The sequence below is a fragment of the Symphalangus syndactylus genome, chromosome 23 (assembly GCF_028878055.3).
Source record: "Symphalangus syndactylus isolate Jambi chromosome 23, NHGRI_mSymSyn1-v2.1_pri, whole genome shotgun sequence".
Taxonomy (NCBI): Eukaryota; Metazoa; Chordata; class Mammalia; order Primates; family Hylobatidae; genus Symphalangus; species Symphalangus syndactylus.
Window position 1 is genome coordinate 46,138,078 of NC_072445.2, and position 20,225 is coordinate 46,158,302.

Consider the following 20,225-nt stretch of genomic DNA (forward strand, 5'->3'; position numbering starts at 1 on the left):
AGCGGATCACGAGGTCAGGAGATCGAGACCACGGTGAAACCCTGTCTCTACTAAAAATACAAAAAATTAGCCAGGCGAAGTGGTGGGCGCCTGTAGTCCCAGCTACTCGGGAGGCTGAGGCAGGAGAATGGCGTGAACCCAGGAGGCGGAGCTTGCAGTGAGCCGAGATCACGCCACTGCACTCCAGCCTGGGTGACAGATTGAGACTTCGTCTCTAAAAAAAAAAACAAACAAACAATTTTTTAAATTAAAAATGGGCAAAAGGCCGAGCTTGGTGGCTCACGCCTGTAATCCCAACACTTTGGGAGGCCGAGGTGGGTGGATCACTTGAGGTCATGAGTTTGAGATGAGCCTGGCCAACATGGTGAAACCCCTTCTCTACTAAAAATACAAAAATCATCCGGGCATGGTGGCGGGGGCCTGTGGTCCCAGCTACTCAGGGGGCTGAGGCAGAAGAATTGCTTGAACCCAGGAGGCGGAGGTTGCAGTGAGCTGAGATCATGCCACTGCACTTCAGCCTGGGCAACATAGCGAGACTCTGTCTCAATAAATAAATAAATAAATAAATAAATAAATAAACAAGTAAATAAATAAAAATGGGCAAAAGTTCTGAATAGACATTTCTCCCAAGAAGATATTAGAATGGCCAATAAGCACATGAAAAGATGCTCAACATCATTAATCGTTGGGGAAAGGAAAATCAAAACCATCATGACATACTTCATACCCACTAGGACGGTTATACTAAAAAAGACATAATAACAAGAAAGTGGAGAAATTGGAATACACTGCTGGTGGAAATGTAAAATGATGCAACGGACTGGGAAAACATCTGGCAGTTTCTCACACGGTTAAAGATAGAGTTAACATATATCCCGGTAATTCCACTCTTACGTATATGCCCAAGAGAATTAAAAACATATGTCTACACAAAAGCTTTTAAGTAAATGTTCATAGCAGCATTATTTATAACAGCCAAAAGGCAGAAACAACTCAAATGTCCATCAACTGATGAATGAATATAGAATATTCATACAATGCAATATTATTCCACAATAAAAAGGAATTAAGTACTGATACATGCTACAACATGGATGAACCTTGAAAACATTATGCTAAGTTAAGAAGCCAGTCATAAAAGACCACATATTAAATGATTTCATTTATATGAAATTTCAGAAACGGCAAATCTATAGACAGAACATAAACTAGAAAGAAGAGAAGTGACTGCTAATGGGTACAGGGTTTCTTTTTGGGGTAATGTGATGGCTGCACAACACTGAATATATTAAAAACCATTGTATTGTACACTTCAAGTCGGTAAATATGGTATGTGAATTATGTTTCAATAAAGCTGTTATTTTAAAAATTCTTTCATGAAGTTGATCATGGATACAAGTCAGGGCCAGGTCACGAACATATAAGCCGGCTGGGAATTGTGGCTCATGCCTGTAATCCCAACACTTTGGGAGGCTGAGGCAGGCGGATCACCTGAAGATCATACTGTCTCCTGTGTCTCATATTTTGTTTTGTTTTGTTTTGTTTTTTTTCTGACGGAGTCTCGCTCTGTTGCCCAGGCTGGACTGCAATGGTGCAATCTCGCCTCACTGCAACCTCCGCCTCCCAAGTTCAAGCGATTCTCCTGCCTCAGCCTCCCGAGTAGCTGGGACTGCAGGCGCCTGCCACCACGCCCGGTTGATCTTAGTATTTTCAGTAGAGACGAGGTTTCACCATGTTGGCCAGGCTGGTCTCGAACTGCTGACCTTAGGTGATCCGCCTGCCTTGGTCTCCCAAAGTGCTGGGATTACAGGCGTGAGCCACCGTGCTCGGCTTACTTTTAAAAGTCTTTCTTTTTTACACCAATGCCCTGAACTACGTGACATTTTCAGTTTTATCCCTGTGAGCTTTCCATAGTTTACACGATTTTGAAAACAAATCAGCGAAGCACTAGAAAAATGCAAGCTTTATCTTCCGAGATTAGAAGTTATTTGGAAACCTCAGGACTCTCATCCTTTGGTTCTGGACAATTTATATTGAAGGGTGGGTACCAGTTATTCTTTTGGCTCATGGCTGAAATAATGTTATTACAGCTGATCTGTTTTGACTTCACGAAGTGAAAAGCAGTAATTGGGGTCCCAACGGACTTCTAAAATCTCAGCAGAGTAGCCAATGAGCATATAAGCATTGCTTATGTGGAGTATTGACCTTTGCTAAGTACTTACATAACTGTGTTTTAAGGAGCACATTAGAGCTTTGAAAAATGGACTCAACGCTCTTTGGTGCCAAGGACGTGCGATTCGGCGGCAAACGTTTCGATGAAGACAATGAACCATCTAAGGGGCAGGCTGTAGGTCTGAGGTCTTGGGGGATCCTAACAGAAAGTGTGTTCTGACAGCAGTGGGTAAAAATCCACGAGTCAGATTGGGCTACTCCTCTCCTAAGCCACAGCAGCAACGTCTGAACAGCGTCTTTGACCTTGTTCGAAGCTTGAGGAACGCCCTCCCTGCCTGCGCACGTGGCGGGGTGGGGACAGAGGCAAGTGGCACTAACATGAGACATCTGCTCCCGCACGCCGTTTAAATTCCAGGAGTCGAATTGAGTTCTAGGTTTGCTGCCGCAGGACACCGCGGGGCCGACCCCCAGAAGGACTAACTAATCATAAGAATCGAAATAAGAATCTTCCAACACACACTTTCCTTTTCCCTCTTTGCTCCGCCCCTACCCTCGCCCACTCTCCGCCCACTTCCCCAGTTTTGGCCCGCCCAGGTCGCTGGTTCAGCTCTGTCCCGCCCCCAATCTGACTCTGAGAGGCTGACCAGACTCGGGAAGTGCGACTCCATCCGGGTGTTTTGTTGAGGATGGCTGAGGGCGTGATTTTATGACGTCATCGGGGCGGGGCGAAGAGCCAACTCAGGAGACTGGGACTTCCTGAAGAAGGGGGGCGGAAGGAGTGGCGGGGAGTCCCTTTCCACGCCCCTTGGACACTCCATACTGGAGGAGAGCGGAGTCTCAACTCTCAAACTCCCCTTTTGAGGCGAGATTACTGAAATGGAAAGGTTAAATTCAAAGACTCCACTTTAAAAAATCTGTTCCTATTCTGTAGTCTTGATCTATTTTCCTCTTTTTCGATAACCCTGAAAACTTTCCCACCTCCAATCCTTTCTCCCCCTTTGATTCTGCGCAAATGGTGGGGTCCCGCAGGACGCGCAGTCGCAGTCATACCGGGGCGGTGCCGGTGAGAGGCGGGTGACGCAGTGGCCGTCGCTGCCATTTTAAGTTGTTTGTTCTCGCTTCTTTTCTCAAACGCGACTCTGCCCCGGACCCGCGAGGCGCCCGAGGCCGTCGCCGCTTCTGCAGCCACCGGCGGGGGGGGGAACGAGGCAGTACCGCCGCGGACGCTCACCAACCGCTTCGGCTTTTCCCCCCTCCGGGTCTCCTCGACCTTTCCTGAGAGCCGGAATCCGACTGTAGGGGGAAGAAAGACTCAAGAGCAGATGCTTGAACTGAAATAACTTTATTTTGGGGGGTTACTTTGCTGACGCTTAGCACAGGGCTTCCTTTCCCTTCCCCTTCCGCCGCCAGTACCAATCCAACTCCCCATCTTTCTCCTCGTTTTTCCTCTTTTTCTTTTTCTCTCTCTGTCGCCGCTGTCTCCGCGTCCTTCCCCTACGTCGCCGCCCAGGGCGCCGAGCCAGACTATGGGTCCCAGGTGGGGGCTGAGCGGCGGCAGCAGCGCGGGCGGTCCAGTCACAGTGCGCACTGCAGCGGGGATGGAGGGGCTCAGTTGGCTGGTGGTTTTCTCTTGACATGGCTCCTGCCCGTGCTACCAGCAGCGCCCCCGCCGCCGCCGCCTCTTCCGCCGCCGCCACCGCTCCGCCCGCAGGCTGCGGCTAGAGGGCCCAAACCCCGCCCGAGAGTCGGTCCGTGAGTCCCGGGCTCCGCGGGGACAGGGAGGGGATTTCCCCGTCACCCACCCCGCCCTAGCTGCCTCAGTTCCAACCCCTGCCCCTCGGGAAACAAACTAACGACCCCACCCTAAACAGTCCAAACTCGAAACATGGTCTGTTCAACGTGAGAGAGAGCTAATTCGGGAACTTAATTTTTTGGGGGGAGGGTGGGTGGGCTTACTTTAGAAGTAATATTAACACAATTATTTTCTTTTTTTCCCTACTGAACCTTCCCATTTACCCTCTCCCGCCTACTCCACCCGGGCGGGAATTGTTTCCACGATGAAATGAGTGAAAACCTGAGTGATCCTGTGTCTCCCGTGGTGCGAGTGAGTCGCTGCCGCTGAAGGCAAGGGGTGGGGGTGGGACCTGGGGGGGTGGAAGGCAGGTGGTCTCCGGGCACCGCCTGGGATTTGGGAGAAGAACCCGCCACCTTTGCCTCGGCAATGCTCACAAGAAGATAAATCGCACTCCCCACCATCTTGAACGGGGGCAGATCCACAGGGAAGTGTCCCTCGGGGAATGTAGGACTAGTTGCAGGCTGGGGGTGTTGGGAACCCGGGCATTAATCAGGTCTAACCACAGAGCCGGAATAATTAATACCGTATTATATACCCCTTTTCCTTTTGCCGTCATGATTCTCCTTGGCAGCAGCGTTAGCAGCCGCCTGAGGATGAAAATGTGGGTGATGGGGAAGTTGGTAATGACTCCGCTGTTTTTTCTCATGGCTCCTTTGGGCCACAGCTGCCCGCCCCCGGTATACACTGTAGTTGATTGCAGGGAAACCCTGTACCTCTCCCTTTCCTTCTCTACCGATTTTGCACTTTTCTCTATGCTCACCACCAAGTGTAATCAATAACAAGCACTGACAATACATAGCAATAGTGAAATCTGAAATAACTAAGAATTAGGTACTACAGCCATGGAGCTGGCTGGGTAAAATCTAATTGGATATTTCAGTTTCATTCACCCACCCTGTTTTGGTGTTTTGTTTTGGTGTTTTGTTTTGGTTTTGGTGAGTTTTTTTTTTTTTTTTTTTTTTTTTAGAAAGCAAGGATCACACTTCCCCCTCCCTGTTCCTTTTCTTAATCCCTTTTCTAAAAAGGGGGGAAAATCCGGATGGATTTTAGGGATTGGTCTGGTGTCAGCTGTGTTTTATTGCACACCTAAATCCTGTTTATAGGCTTTTCATTTCTCCGCAAAGCCTTTATTTTGGCACTTAAGCCAAATGTGTTTTCCAGAAAGTTAAAGTATTTTCTCCTCTTTCTTTCCTTTCTTTCCTCCCTTTTTCCCGTCTGACCCCAAACGTTATTGTCCAAACATGACTGGACAGCAGCTTTTGTTTCTTGACCCTGTAATATGACAGTCTGCTAATATTGACAGAAGGTGCAGTTTTTGGGTTACAGTCGTGATTTTCGCTAATCAATCATATTAGCAGGAAAAAAAATGACTTGTTTCTGTTGTACTTGAGTCTTAAGAAAAAGTGCCCATAGTTTAGTGACAATTTCCAAAGGCTTTAGTACCACCTGTATTTCAAAATGGGGGACCCAAACTCCCGGAAGAAACAAGCTCTGAACAGACTACGTGCTCAGCTTAGAAAGAAAAAAGAATCTCTAGCTGACCAGTTTGACTTCAAGATGTATATTGCCTTTGTATTCAAGGAGAAGGTAATTTAAAGTTCTTAATGGTGAATTAGCACAAGTGATTTTGTAAGTGTATATTATTTGTTACTCTTAAATTATTATGAATATTAGGTTAAAAGAGTGGTTGAAAAAAGTCTGCTTTGTATGCTCTGTTTTTTCACCCTTAGGGGTGATTCTGTGAATTGAGCAGTTGCAGCCTACGAAAAGACCCTTGAGCGTTCTTTGGTTTGGAAATAAATTTGAGTCTGAAGCTTAGTAGTAGTATACACTGAGTTGACATGGGGTGGGCAACATTACAAAATTTTATGTGGAGTTAACATAGGAAACCTTATGATGGAATTTAAAGATCATCTAATGTAGAGTATAAATAAGATGCTTGAAAGTGTGAAATTGTAATCAGACTGTTTATATGCTAAAGTTAGCCTGTTTCTTAAACTCCGTAATGTAGGTAACCTTTTTCTTGTACATTTAATGAAGTAGAATACACCTTTTAGGAGCAATTAAATACTGAAATGGTTAATTTGTGTTTAGAAGTGTGATTTTCTTTTTTCTTTTTTACTTAGAATTCATTTTGCCTTGTATAGAAGTACAGTTTTTAAAAATTCAAAATGACCTAGAGAAGTTTCATTTTTAGGGGCGGTGGAGGTCTTAATAAGAATTAGTTCCACAGTTAAATAGCAAACAGTCGTGAGTAGTCAAGGATGGGATGATAAAAGCAGTATTTTTTGCAACTTAAAATGAACATTTTCTTAAATTACCAGCAAGGCTTATTTGACCAAAGATGAGGTTATGAATATAAGGAAGTGCTACTTGGATTTTGGTGCTTAAATTGTTAGCTAATTTCAGATCAGAAATACAGTCTTAGTATTTGTATGGTATCTATTAAGTATCTGGAAGTTTTCCAGGTTTTCCCCTACTGTTTAACTCTTTTATTATTTTTGTTGCTGAGACAGGCCTCACTGTATTGCCCAGGCTAGTCTTGAACTCCTGGGCTGAAGTGATCCTCCTGTCATGGCGTTTTAAAGTGCTGGGATTACAGGCAGGAGCTGCCATGCATAGCCCCAACTCTTAACTCCTAAAAGGTTAGTTGTATTTAAGAACATTCTTAGCTGCTGAAGTATAGCATTGTAAAGTGATTTTTAAGTAATTTTTGAAGTGACTGTCCCAAGATTGGGTGGTATCAAGGACTTACATCTCCACTTTTGTTGACAAGCTGACTCAAAATTGATGAGATTGGATTTCAGTTGAAGATGATATAATGTATGCTCTTTAAATAAATCCAAGATAATTAGTGAGACCAGATCTTTGTATTTAATCTATACATTGCCCCAAATTGCACCATCTTAATTCTTTAACACCAACGATAATCTGGTTTTATTCTGTGAATGGACAGTGTCCATGCAGTTGCCCTGAATAATTCATGATATATACTTAATAGTACAGAATTTTAAAAAGTAGTTTTGTAATGCGTCCTTGGTCTTTAGTATTAAAAGAAAACTTGGTGTACTTCTTTTTAGTCTTTCAAATATTGATGGTTTTGGCTGGGTGCAGTGGCTCAAGCCTGTAATCCCAGCACTTTGGGAGGCTGAGGCAGGCGGATCACTTGAGGTCAGGAGTTCAAGGCCAGCTTGGCCAAATGGTGAAACCCCGTCTCTACTGAAAATACAAAAATTAGCCAGGCGTGGTGGCACAGGCCTGTAATCCCAGCTACTCGAGAGGCTGAGGCAGGAGACTCCCTCGATCCCAGGAGGCAGAGATTGCAGTGAGCCAAGATCGTGCCACTGCACTCTAGCCTGGGCAACACAGCGAGACTCCATCTCAAAAAAAAAAAAAAAAACCCACAAATATTGATGGTTTTGATTATGTAATATTGAGAAAGTAATGGAAATTGGCCCATATAAGGAATAAAACTATTCATTTGTCTGAATAGTGTTGTTTTAAAACTTGTGAGATTTTTAATTTTAAGAAGTATTGTCCAAAATAATGCTATGGATACCATTATGCTATAAAACTCAAGCCTTAAACATTCTAATGATAGCTTGTACATGTATGGTTGGGGGGGAGGTAGGAGAAGAACAGAAGGAATTACCTATCTGAAAATGTGTTTTCAGTGTATAACTTACTGCAGACAGTTAAGAATTTTGTGGAGTTAATGTTACATGACATTGTAATAGGAACTGGGTGTTAAAAGGCTGTGCTCCCTGTGGGTTAATACACGATTTTCTTTTCTTTTAGAAGAAAAAGTCAGCACTTTTTGAAGTGTCTGAGGTTATACCAGTCATGACAAATAATTATGAAGAAAATATCCTGAAAGGTGTGCGAGATTCCAGCTATTCCTTGGAAAGTTCCCTAGAGCTTTTACAGAAGGATGTGGTACAGCTCCATGCTCCTCGATATCAGTCTATGAGAAGGGTAAGTTCTGCCTTAAGTCTTGACTTGATAAAGTTTCTGTGGATTAACCTTGCATTCCCCCCCAATCCCCCCTTAAAGTGGGTAGTTATGATAGTGACCAGTCTCTTCAGGTAAATTTGTCTTTGTGCCATGTTGATAACTGGGATCATGACTTTAAAGCATTGTGTTTATAGGATTAGAAAAATACGTTTTTTACGCCAGAGCATTCTTATGCGGATAAAGTATATAAAGGGATTTCTTTAATCTGTGTTAGGTGTTGATGATCTCAGACTTTTTTTTTTTTTTTGAGACAAAGTCTTGCTCTTTCGCTGAGGCTAGAGTGCAGTGGCGTGATCTTGGCTCACTGCAACCTCTGCCCCCGTGCATTGAAATGATTCTCCTGCCTTAGCCTCCCAAGTAGCTGAGACTACAGTTGTGAGCCACCATGCCCGGCTAATTTTTTGTATTTTTAGTAGAGACGGGGTTTTGCCATGTTGGCTAGGCTGGTCTGGAACTCCTGACCTCAAGTGATCCTCCTGCCTTGGCTTCCCAAAGTGCTGAGATTACAGATGTGAGCCACTGCACCCTGCCAGTAGCCAACTTTTTAATAATTTAAGTGTTATGCATAAAGTTTTAAAATTTTTAAAGTAGGTTTGTTTTTGAAAATTTGACCTTGAGTAAAACATGGACAACTTTGTTGTATTAGGCTCATAATATTGTGTATTATTGTGGATAAATGTCTTATGTCTCCGTTTATTGTATTTCCTTTTTTGGGGGGAATATGAATACAAGGAAGTGCTTCAGCTTTGTAAACTTCTGCAACATATTAAAAGTTAATCTGGGCATAACTGAACCAAGAGATCCCCACAGTTACTTGGGGAGAATGCTGGAGATAACCAGATACTGGTCTGGAAGAGATTTATGGACCTTCAAAAATTAATATGCTGGCTACAATAATGAAGCAGAAGTCAGGAATGGAGAAAAGTAGTTTTCTATCAACATAAAAATAGCATTTCAGCTATAGTAAGAGGATAGTGATTCATATTAGGAGTTCTGAGACATCTTTGTTAAATAGATTGATTTTTAAAGGTGGAAATAAAGGTTCAGGGTCTGACAATACAACAGATATCAGAGATTTTGTTGTTTTCACCATGCACTGATAAATCTAGGTCTTGGTGTTAGGAGCATTGGACTGAGTGTATGTGACTTTCTGCAAGATAAAAATTAAAATTAGGGCCGGGCACAGTGACTTAAACGCCTGTAATCCCAGCACTTCGGGAAGCTGAGGTGGGTGGATCACCTGAGGTCAGGAGTTCGAGACCAGCCTGGCCAACGTGGTGAAACCCCGTCTCTATTAAAAATACAAAAAATATTAGCCAGGCATGGTGGCACACACTTGTAATCCCAGCCATTCGGGCTAAGTCACGAGAATCACTTGAACCTGGTAGGCAGAATTTGCAGTAAGCAGAGATTGCACCATTGCACTCCAGCCTGGGCCACAGAGAGGGACTCTGTCTCCAAAAATAAAAAATTACATCATGAGCTATTCAGATTATAAACTATTATGTTTACTTCCTAAGATATAAAATGATATATGGTAGGTCTTTTGTACTTATAAAATGTTTTCGTAGGGGAACCCTATAATTTGTGACATTGCTTGACGTAGCTGTTTCCTTAAAAGTAAACTTTTTTTTTTTTTTATCATTTTATAGGATGTAATTGGCTGTACTCAGGAGATGGATTTCATTCTTTGGCCTCGGAATGATATTGAAAAAATCGTCTGTCTCCTGTTTTCTAGGTGGAAAGAATCTGATGAGCCTTTTAGGCCTGTTCAGGTATTTTGGTCTAAAATAAGTGTGATGAGTATTTCAATATGTGAAAACTACTAGAATATAATAGGGTCTAAGTTGAGAAATTCTTTGGGAAAATGGTTTCTGATAGTTTTATTTCACGAGTCTCCGCTATTTAGAATACTGTGATGCAAGAGAAGAAAGCGTTTGGATTATAGAATCTCTTGACAGTGTGGTGGTTGCACCTGCCCAGTGTGGCTTTGAAATTATGGCTAGAGAAAATCTTTTAAAGTGGACATTTACTGATTTATAGAGGGGCCCACAGATGAGCTCCTGAGATCTGTAACTCTTGAACCCTTCACCACACATCCTTCTAAAACCATATATTTAACTGCTGCTTCCCAAAGGAGTGTGATCTGAAATGGGTGAAGAAACCATTTCGTAGTTGATTTGTATATAAAATTATAGAGGAAAGAAGTAAATTTAGTAGTCATTCTTAACCTTAAAATCTTGCTGACTTTGGACTTTTGTCATGGTATACTAGACATTGCTCAGGTGAGTCCCCCCTCTAGTGTTAAGGGCATTTACTCATGTTGAACCTAATTTTATTTATAGTATATTTGTATGCATAGAAGATGGAGGTTCACCAAAGTGTTAATTATTCTTAGTTGTAGGTCAAGTGTAGCTAACTTTCCTTTTTTATTATATATATTTACATACGTGTTTCCTTTATAATTTATGGCATATATTGCCATGATTTTCTTAAGTATACTTGTTTTTTTTTTTTTTTTTTTTTGAGACGGAGTCTCGCTCTGTCGCCCAGGCTGGAGTGCAGCGGCGCAATCTCGGCTCACTGCAAGCTCCGCCTCCCGGGTTCACGCCATTCTCCTGCCTCAGCCTCTCCAAGTAGCTGGGACTACAGGCACCCGCCACCACGCCCGGCTAATTTTTTGTATTTTTAGTAGAGACGGGGTTTCACCGTGGTCTCGATCTCCTGACCTCATGATCCACCCGCCTTGGCCTCCCAAAGTGCTGGGATTACAAGCGTGAGCCACCGCGCCCGGCCAAGTATACTTTTATAATCAGAAAAAGAAATGACATTAAGGACTCATTTTAAGTACACTAAATGAAATATTAGAAGGCTTCTTTATTTTAAGCTGATCATGAGGATTATTTGTCATTTAAAACTTTTGCTTCTACTTATTACCCTGAAGTATCTTTGTGGTGCTTATGTTTCTCACAGACTGTATAAGTTGATATCCTCTCCCACCCCATGGTAATGTTGCTACACATAAGCTCTAATAATTATCATTTTTAATGTTTTAAGATTAATTCAACTAAATTTTAAAGATAATCCATTGGTTACATACATAAGAAAGTACTGTATACAGATTCCCCTGACTTATAATGGTTTGACTTAAGATTTTTCAACTTTACCATGATGTGAAAGCCGTATGAATTCATTGTGCTCCTCGATTTATGATGGGACTACATCCAGGTAAAGTCACCGTAAATTGGAATTGTTTTAAGTTAAAAAGTCACTTTTTGATTTAAAATACGTGTAACTTACACTGGGTTTATCAGGATGTAACATCGCAAGTTGTGGAGCATCTGTATTTTGTCATTTAATGGACGATATCTGACTGAAGGGAGAAAATGAATATAAAAGGCATGTTTAAAGTTCTCAGATAACTCTAGCTGCTCTCTGGAGGTGGTGTTAGGATTTTATTGTTTTTTAGTTAAGGATTTCCCATTGGAAAAATGTAGGTCTGCTTGTTACAGTATGTTTTCAAATTTCTAATACCCTGCCTTTCCCACTGGGACCTTATTTGAAATAGTTAACTTTAGTCTTGTGTCAAGTACTCTTTGAAGTCATGGCTGATGTTTATTGAGAGTTGACTGTACTAGGCTTCTGCTATTTCTTTTTTTTTTCTTTTTTTTTTTTTTTTTGAGACAGTCTCACTCTGTTGTCAGATTGGAGTGCAGTAGCGTGATCTTGGCTCACTGCAACCTCCTCCTCTTTGCAGCCTCCGCCTCCCTGGTTCAAGTGATTCTCCTTCCTCAGCCTCCCGAGTAGCTGGGTCTACAGGGACATGCCACCACGCCCAGCTAATTTTTGTATTTTTAGTAGAGATGGGTTTTCACCATGTTGGCCAGGATGGTCTCAATCTCTTGACCTCGTGATTCACCCACCTCGGCCTCCCAAAGTGCTAGGATTACAGGTATGAGCCACCATGCCCGTCCTTTTTTTGAGACAGGGTCTTGCTCTGTCGCCCAAGCTGGAGTGTGGTGGCGTGATCTTGGCTCACTGCAACCTCTGCCTCCCAGGTTTGAGCCATTCTTGTGCCTCAGCCTCCTGAGTAGCTGGGATTATAGGCGTGCGCTATGACACCCAGCTAATTTTTGTATTTTTTTTTGTAGAGACGGGGTTTTGCCATGTTGGCCAGGGTGGTCTCCTTGACCTCAAGTTATCTGCCTGGCTTGGCCTCCCAAAGTGGTGGGATTATGGGTATGAGCCACCACACCCGGCCTTAGACTTTCTCTTACTTTATATATATTTAATCTCAGTCCTTAAAATAACTGGGTAGATAGGAGGAAACTGAGACAGAAATTAGGTAAATAAGGCCCAAGGCAGTTAAATAGGATAAAAGCCTGGACTGACTGCTTTTAACTCACTACCCTGTACTTTGAAAAGTTGCCTATATTAACTATAGAATCTTAAAATTCTGGACTTAATGTAAGCAGTATGATGTAGGTAATAACTTTAGAATTCAACTGCAGTAAGTAGGTTAATATTGTAAGAACTAATTTGCTTTTCTGAAGTAATTTAAAATTTATGAATATCCTATATGAGGGGCCTTAAATATAACTCACTCAGTTCTTTCTCAAAGAAAATGAGAAAAGGAATGGTAAGTTTTAACTTGCAGGCCTCTTTTTGTTTTTTGTTTTTTGACTCTTAAAGCACTGTACTTATTTTTAAAATTTAATTAATTTTTTATAGAGATGGGGTCTCACTTTGTTGCCCAGGCTGGTTTTGAACTCCTAGGTTCAAGTGATCCTCTTGCCTCAGCCTCCCAAAGTGCTAAGATTACAGGTGTGAGTCACCGTGCCTGGCCTTTTGAAGCACTTTAAAATCTGAATACATGGGTAGTGAGGATATAATCGGAACCAGAATAAGGATTGTTTTTAAATACTGAGTTCTTCAGTGTACTGTGAAGTGCTGGGAGGTACTGCTAAAATGTATCTCTTCTTTTCTCTTCATTATTAATGCTACTGCCGAGGTTAGCTCCTCCCCCGACTGTTAGAATATTTCGTTACTTCTGTGGGAATTACTTCTTTCATGCTGCGTATGAGAAGTTCTGTGTGTGTGTGTGTGTGTACCATTTCTTTTCAGATAAGTGGATATTCAATATGATAGAATTGAAATGCTAAAGAATTATAAGGAAGGCCTTTTTCAGTCTCACTCAAACCTTTTTTCAGTGTGATTACTGGTTCTTGCACCCACCCTGGTTGCTTACCATATTGCAGCTTTGTTACATAGTGTTTCAGTTTTTAACACATTTGTTTTTGTGTTGGTTCTGTTTCCTAGTATGGCTGTTTTTTTGTTTGTTTGTTTGTTTTTTGGTTTTTTGGGTTTTTTTGAGATGATGAGATGGGGTCTTACTCTGTCACCCAGGCTGGAGTGCAGTGGCATAGTCATGGCTCACTGCAGCCTTGACCTCCCAGGCCCAAGTGATCCTTCCACCTCAACCTCATGAGTAGCTGGGACCACAGTTGTGCACCACCATGCCCAACTAATTATTTTTGTAGAGATAGGATCTCACTGTGTTGCCCAGGCTGCTCTCAAACTCCTGGCCTCTAGTGATCCTCCCGCTTTGGCCTCCCAAAGTGCTGGGATTATAGATCTGAGCCACCATGCCCAGTCAGCATTTATCAGATTACTTACCATCACTACTTCATCCTGGGGAAATTCTCTTAATCTTTAAAGGCGCAATCCAAAATCATAATGTTCCCGTGTTACTTACTGTTACTTATTTATTTTCTCCTATAGCGGTTTGATGATAAGAACCCAATTTGGGCCGGGCGCGGTGGCTCACGCCTGTAATCCCAACACTTTGGGAGGCTAAGCCAGACGGATCACCTGAGGTCGGGAGTTTGAGACCATCCTGACCAACATAAAGAAGTCCTGTCTCTACTAAAAAAATTAGCCAGGCATGGTGGTGCATGCCTGTATCCCAGCTACTTGGAAGGCTGAGGCAGGAGAATCGCTTGAACCCAGGAGGTGGAGGTTGCAGTGAGCTGAGATCACGCCATCGCACTCCAGCCTGGGCAACAAGAGTGAAATTCCATCTCAAAAAAAAAAAAAATTAGAGTTTTACAGATAACCACATCTTATTCTGGGAAAGGATTTGAAGCAAGTGGGTTTTATATTTGGATGTACTTGTCCTCTTTAGCAGTATAATAAGCTCCTTAAGGCTGACGTAACCTTATTTCTATTTTTTAGTAGCTAATAGCATGCTTTTGATATGCTTATGATCATACTAATAATTTAATATTTGAATTGTATGGAAGTACAATTCAGTATCATTTTACATATAGTATATTGTGATGCTATATCATATTTTATGTTCTGCTTTATAAGATAAGCTCCTAGGTATAAAATCTTGCATAGCAGGAACTTGGTTTTTCAATGTTATTATTTCCTACTGTTTTTGACGTAACGACAATAAAATTTGTTTGAACCAAATGGACTAACAATTATTTGTACAACTCAGTATTACCTAAATATCATATTGTTAAATCTAGGTTTCTTGAATGTTAAATCTAGGTTTCTTGAATTCTCCATCAAGCCTGGTCATGTCATGTAGCATTTGGTGTCTCCCCATGCCCAACAGATATTTTGTGGGAGGATGGAGTTGATCTTCCTCATGTTAAAAGATTGAAGGGAGTGTTGTGACTTAATTGATAACAGTCTTTTATAACTTCACAAATTTTTGAGAACCACCCAAGGCTAGCTGTGGGAAAAATTCACATAAAAACATAGCCTATCTGTGAGGAGCAAAACTCTATTTCAGTTGTGGGCTTTACATTTCATTTAATCCTCTTAACTGTCCTGTGAAATGGGTTACAGCCTTATTTTATAGATGAGGAAGCTGAAGTTTAGGTAAGTTAAGGGATTTGTATAAGGTCACGTAACTAGTGAGTTGTGCAGCTAGGGTTAGAATAAACATTTTTTTTTTTCTTAGAAACAGCAGTTAACAATGTGCCTCCTAATCAAAAGAAAAGAGATGTCCTTGGGGCTTAAGGTACTATGGTGGAAGTCTTGGACTGAGTAGGTTTGAAAATACAATTTTATGATCATGGAGTACGAGGATTTAGTCATTTTGATGCAGAGCATTTCCTGATCAACTGTCTCTGGAGTGTACTGTCCAATAGAATTCTCTACAATTAAGGAAATATTCTGTATCTCAAGAGATTGTTCTTAATTGTGGCCAGTAGTCATGTGACCATTGAGCATTTGAAATGTGGCTGATGTTACTAAAGAATGGAATTGTAAATTGCTTTTAATCTAAATTTTGCCTGTGATATTATTGGTTGTGGGTTTGCCAAAATTTGTTTTTTTAAAGAGGAAAAGATAATGTGACTGTTGGCTGCTTTATTGGACAGCACAGCTATATGCATAGAGATGCAGATGTTTCAGGTAGTATAACTTGTTTGTAGTTAAATATAAATGTTGTATTTTGTAATTAGGCCAAATTTGAGTTTCATCACGGTGACTATGAAAAACAGTTTCTGCATGTACTGAGCCGCAAGGACAAGACTGGAATCGTTGTCAACAATCCTAACCAGTCAGTGTTTCTCTTCATTGACAGACAGCACTTGCAGGTAAGCAGCTTTTTTGAAAACCACTTACAGGCTCATTCAAAAAGCTTATTGGTTAGTAAACGTTTTTTATACAAGTTACTTGGTTGTTTTGTCCCCCCAACACTGCATTATTTTTGAAGTTATTTAAAAAGCAAAAAATAGGCTGGTCATGGTGGCTCATGCCTGTAATCCCAGCACTTTGGAAAGCCAAGGCGGGCATATTGCTTGAGTTCAGGAATTCCAGACCAGCCTGGGCAACATGACGAAACCCCATCTCTGCAGAAAATATAAAAACTAGCCAGGCATGGTGGCGTGTGCCTGTAGTCCCAGCTACTGGGGAGGCTGAAGGGGGAGGATTGCTTGAGCTTAGGAGGCTACAGTGAGATCTTGTCACTGCACTCCAGCTTGAGTGACAGAACGAGACCCTGTCTCAAAAAATGAAGTGAATTTTTAAAAAAGTGTTTCCTAGGCCTCACCATAGAACAATGGTTCGCAAATTTTGCTGCACGTTACAGCAACCCGGCAAGCTTTATTTATTTATTTATTTTTTTAAACAAAAGGGAAAAAACCCACCTCCTTCGAAGCTTTTAAAAGTCACGATTCTGGTGAACAGTAGTGAGAACCATTGCCCTAAAGCATGTCTACCAGATGTGTGGGCAATGGATAAACATCACTTGAGAACTTGTTAAAAATATAGATTCTCAGGCTCTACTAATCAGAATCTGCACTTTAAACAGAACCTCAGGTGATTTGAAACACATTGTGTTTGCAGAAGCACTGACCAGGACTTTTTTTTTTTTTTTTCTTTGAGAGGGAGTCTCTGTCACCCAGGCTGGAGTGCCGTGGCACGATCTCAGTTCACTGCAAGCTCCACCTGCCGGGTTCACGCCATTCTCCTGCCTCAGCCTCCCGAGTAGCTGGGAATACAGGTGCCCACTACCACGCCCGACTAATTTTTTTCTTTTTTTTTTTTTTTTTTTGTATTTTAGTAGAGACGGGGTTTCACCATGTTAGCCAGGATGGTCTCAATCTCCTGACCTCATGATCTGCCTGCCTTGGCCTCCCAAAGTGCTGGGATTACAGGCGTGAGCCACCGCGCCCGGCCGACTTTTTAAATCTAAAAGGATGAGGGACATACATTTAAAAGATCCACAATTATTTCAAATAAGCACTTCCATTTGGGCACAGTGTCTCACGCTTGTAATCCTAGCATTTTGGGAGGCCAATGGGAGGATTGCTTGAGTCCAAGACCAGCCTGGGCAACAGAGTGAGACCTCATCTCTACAAAAAATCAAAGAAATTAGCCGGACATTGTGGCATGTTCCTGTGGTCCTAGCTACTCTGGAGGCTGAGGCAGGGGAGAATCGCTTGAGCCCAGGAGTTTAGAGTTGCAGCAAGCCACGATGGCACCAACACACTTGTGCCTGAGTAATGCAGCGAGACCCCATCTCGAAAAAAAAAAAAAACACCGCCAACAACAAATAACCACTTCCCATTTAAGCAGCAATCCAGGTATTGCAATTTAGTTTTTAGATGCAGCCACTTGCTGGCTGTATGATCTTGGACAGGTAACTGCTGTGAGCATGTTGCTTCTGTGAAATTGAACAAATGATAATCCTAATAAGGTTGTTAAATTTAACGTAAGGTTGTTACATTTAAAATTAACTAATACAAGTAAAGTATATGTACATATGTATAGGTTCATTTATGTTTGTAGACTACAGACATCTTCAAAGTCAGAGTCCTTATTTTGCCTTTTAGAGGTGCTAGATAGTGAACAAAAGATGAACTTTGTAGTTAAGTTGGATGTTCAAATGGTAACTACTTTTTAAAAATAAGGGTTTTGATTTAGCTGGTGATACTTTGGCTTTCTTCTAGTCCCTTACCCCAGGATATGCTTAAATTTTTTATTTATTTTTTGAGACAGGGTTTCACTCTGTCACCAGGCTGGAGTACACTGGCATGTGGATCATGGCTCACCGCAGCCTTGACCTCCTGGGCGCAGGTTATCCACCTCAGCTTCCCGAGTGGCTGGACTACAGGCGTGTGCCACCATATCCAGCTAATTTTTATATTTTTTGTAGAGATGGGTTTTTGTCATGTTGCCCAGAATGGTCTTGAACTCCTGGGCTCAAGCAATCCTCCTGACTCAGCCTCCCAAAGTGCTGGGATTACAGGTCTGAGCTACCACACCCAGCCTTAAATTTTTACCTATTCCTTCATCCTCTCACTAGCTTCTATTCTTACCACATCTGCTTTATCTTCCTCTATATAAAAATGACTTCAGACTTCTCAAATCTGTCCCCATGAAATGCCTTTAGCTTTAATTTCTTCTAGCAAGTAGTCTCTGGTTTACTTCCCTAACTTTTTATCTTCTAATTCTGCATAAATTTTTCCTTTATCTTATATGGCAAGATTTTGTCTGTCTAGAATATGGATAGGGACTACAATTTATCCCTTACTCTGTATGTTAAGATGTTCAATAAATTGTGGAAAATGGACTTCGTGTGACAGTTACGCTAAAGTCTTATTTTTAAAAAATATTAAAATGTTTCCCCTTCCAGACTCCAAAAAACAAAGCTACAATCTTCAAGTTATGCAGCATCTGCCTCTACCTGCCACAGGAACAGCTCACCCACTGGGCAGTTGGCACCATAGAGGATCACCTCCGTCCTTATATGCCAGAGTAGAGTACTGACCAACAAAATGGAGAAGATCAGAGAATGCAGCAGCAGTTTTTTTTCTTGTTTTCTTACCACTTTATTCTTTCAGAGTTTAAAGAAAATGGACTCATGCACAGAACACTATGCATTTTGAAACTTGTTCATCCTGGATTTTTTTAAATCATTTTTATCTCAGAACTTAAACAAAAATTAGATGTCGTGCACGGACTGTGTGAAAGAAGATGCTTTGCATATTTGCTGCACTGCATCAGTATCTTACTAAAAATGTGAAATGAAAGGACTATTGTACACTGAAATGCTTAAATGTATCTGAAAGCACAAGGTGATACTCACTTTTATGGTCTTCCCATTTGTGCTGGTTTTTGCCTCTTTGACATCTGTCATCAGTATTTAGAGGGTGAGAAGTGAATGTAACAGGTATAAATAACATTTTTAAAAACAATAGCTTTGCTATAATCACAGTTGTTCCAGAGCACTGTCAGATTCATTCTAATGACCAGAACTGGTTGTTTAAAAAAAGAAAATACAACCATGGGAAAGAAGTCTTAAATGAAAAACGCATCTCATTGTAGGCCTTTTTGCCTCATATTTTACTGGGCCATGTTTGTTTCCTGGTACTCATGTATTTTTTTTTTCCAGATCTCTTTCCCCAAGTTGCTATTGTAAGAGTATTCTGCTGCGTGTGGATGCAGTTGTACACATTAAAGCAGATCTGGAGTCTGAAGTAGCTATAAAGCAGCTATAAAACTGAGAAATACATTCATAGCTGCAGAAACCATGATAGGTAGAGGACTTTTTTTTTGGTTGGTTGTTTTTTTTTTTTGGTTGTTTTTTTTGGGGGGTTTTACAAAGAAGAGATTTTTATTACAAAGAAAAAAATTCCAGTGAATTGTGCAGAAATGCTGGTTTCTACACCATCCTAAAGAAAAACCTTTCAAGGGTGTTTTGGAGTAGAAAAAGGTTATAAAGTTGGAATCTTAAATTGTATTAACGATTGAGTGTCAAAGTTCTAAAAGCAGAACCATTTTGTGCAATGAACATAAGGAAAGACTACTGTATAGGTTTTTTTTTTTCTTTTAAATGAAGAAAAGCTTTGCTTAAGGGTTGCATACTTTTATTTTGGAGTAAATCTGAATGATCCTACTCCTTTGGAGTAAAACTAGTGCTTACCAGTTTCCAATTGTATTTAGCTTCTGGTTGGAATTTGGGGGAAAAAAAAAAAAAAAAAACTAAATAAAATAGGTGAAAGTTCCCTGACTATTCAGGTGAATACACAAAGTTTGAAGTGTTAACTTTTTCTTTCCATTTCACTGATGTTACTGGTCACCTTAGGGAATTATTTCATTTCATAGTCTGTGGCTAAACAGTAAATTCAGAAGAAAAATACCTGGCAATTGAGTGTGTAACTTCAACAAGAATAGGAATCAAGGACATACTGTCAGCTTTCAACAGTTAGCAACCTGGCCTTATGCCTTGCTTCATGGGAAAGCGCCATTCTTAAATTTCAAAATGCTTTCATGTGTCCTTTTATTTAAAAATTAGAATCTATTTGAAATAACATTTTGGATGTTTATTATAGCCAGGTACTCTTCTAAGCTCTTGTCTTAACCTCTTAACCTTTGGTGGAAATAGATGCAAAGATTAAGTAACTTGCTCAAGCTCAGATCATAAGTAGTGGAGGATTTAAAACCAGGCTGGCTGGCTCTAGGGCCTGTGCTCTTAATTTACCATGTTGAATTAATTTACCATATTGAATTATACTTATGTTCAACAAGTTAGGCATTTTGGCAGCCATTGTTGACGTTTTTATTTTGGAATAATTTAGAAAAGTTGCCAGAGTAATATGAAAGCTCTTGTGTAATCTTTACCCTCATTTTTATTATTTTGCCACATTTTTTTCATTTT

At 41.1% G+C, this 20,225-nt stretch overlaps 1 protein-coding gene across 2 annotated transcripts; it reads left to right on the forward strand.

Moving 5' to 3' along the window:
* The first annotated feature begins 2,951 nt into the window (after positions 1–2,951).
* On the forward strand, positions 2,952–19,598 carry C23H6orf62 (chromosome 23 C6orf62 homolog). Of its 2 annotated transcripts, none has more exons than XM_055263643.2 (5): positions 2,952–4,276; positions 7,826–8,002; positions 9,694–9,816; positions 15,523–15,657; positions 18,201–19,598. In XM_055263643.2, exons 1-5 carry the CDS (start codon positions 4,235–4,237, stop codon positions 18,324–18,326), a joined length of 603 nt encoding a protein of 200 aa, XP_055119618.1. In that variant the 5' UTR covers positions 2,952–4,234; the 3' UTR covers positions 18,327–19,598. The 2 variants fall into 2 exon arrangements, with proteins under 2 accessions (XP_055119618.1, XP_055119617.1); XM_055263642.2 differs by having other exon boundaries at positions 3,224–5,614.
* The last annotated feature ends 627 nt before the right edge of the window (positions 19,599–20,225 follow it).

Coding starts and splice junctions, on each gene's coding strand:
- C23H6orf62 (XM_055263642.2), top strand. CDS start 5,486: ATGGGGGACCCAAACTCCCGGAAGAAACAAGCTCTGAACAGACTACGT. Junction 9,817..15,522: donor AGCCTTTTAGGCCTGTTCAG/GTATTTTGGTCT, acceptor TTTTGTAATTAG/GCCAAATTTGAGTTTCATCA. Junction 15,658..18,200: donor TTGACAGACAGCACTTGCAG/GTAAGCAGCTTT, acceptor TTCCCCTTCCAG/ACTCCAAAAAACAAAGCTAC.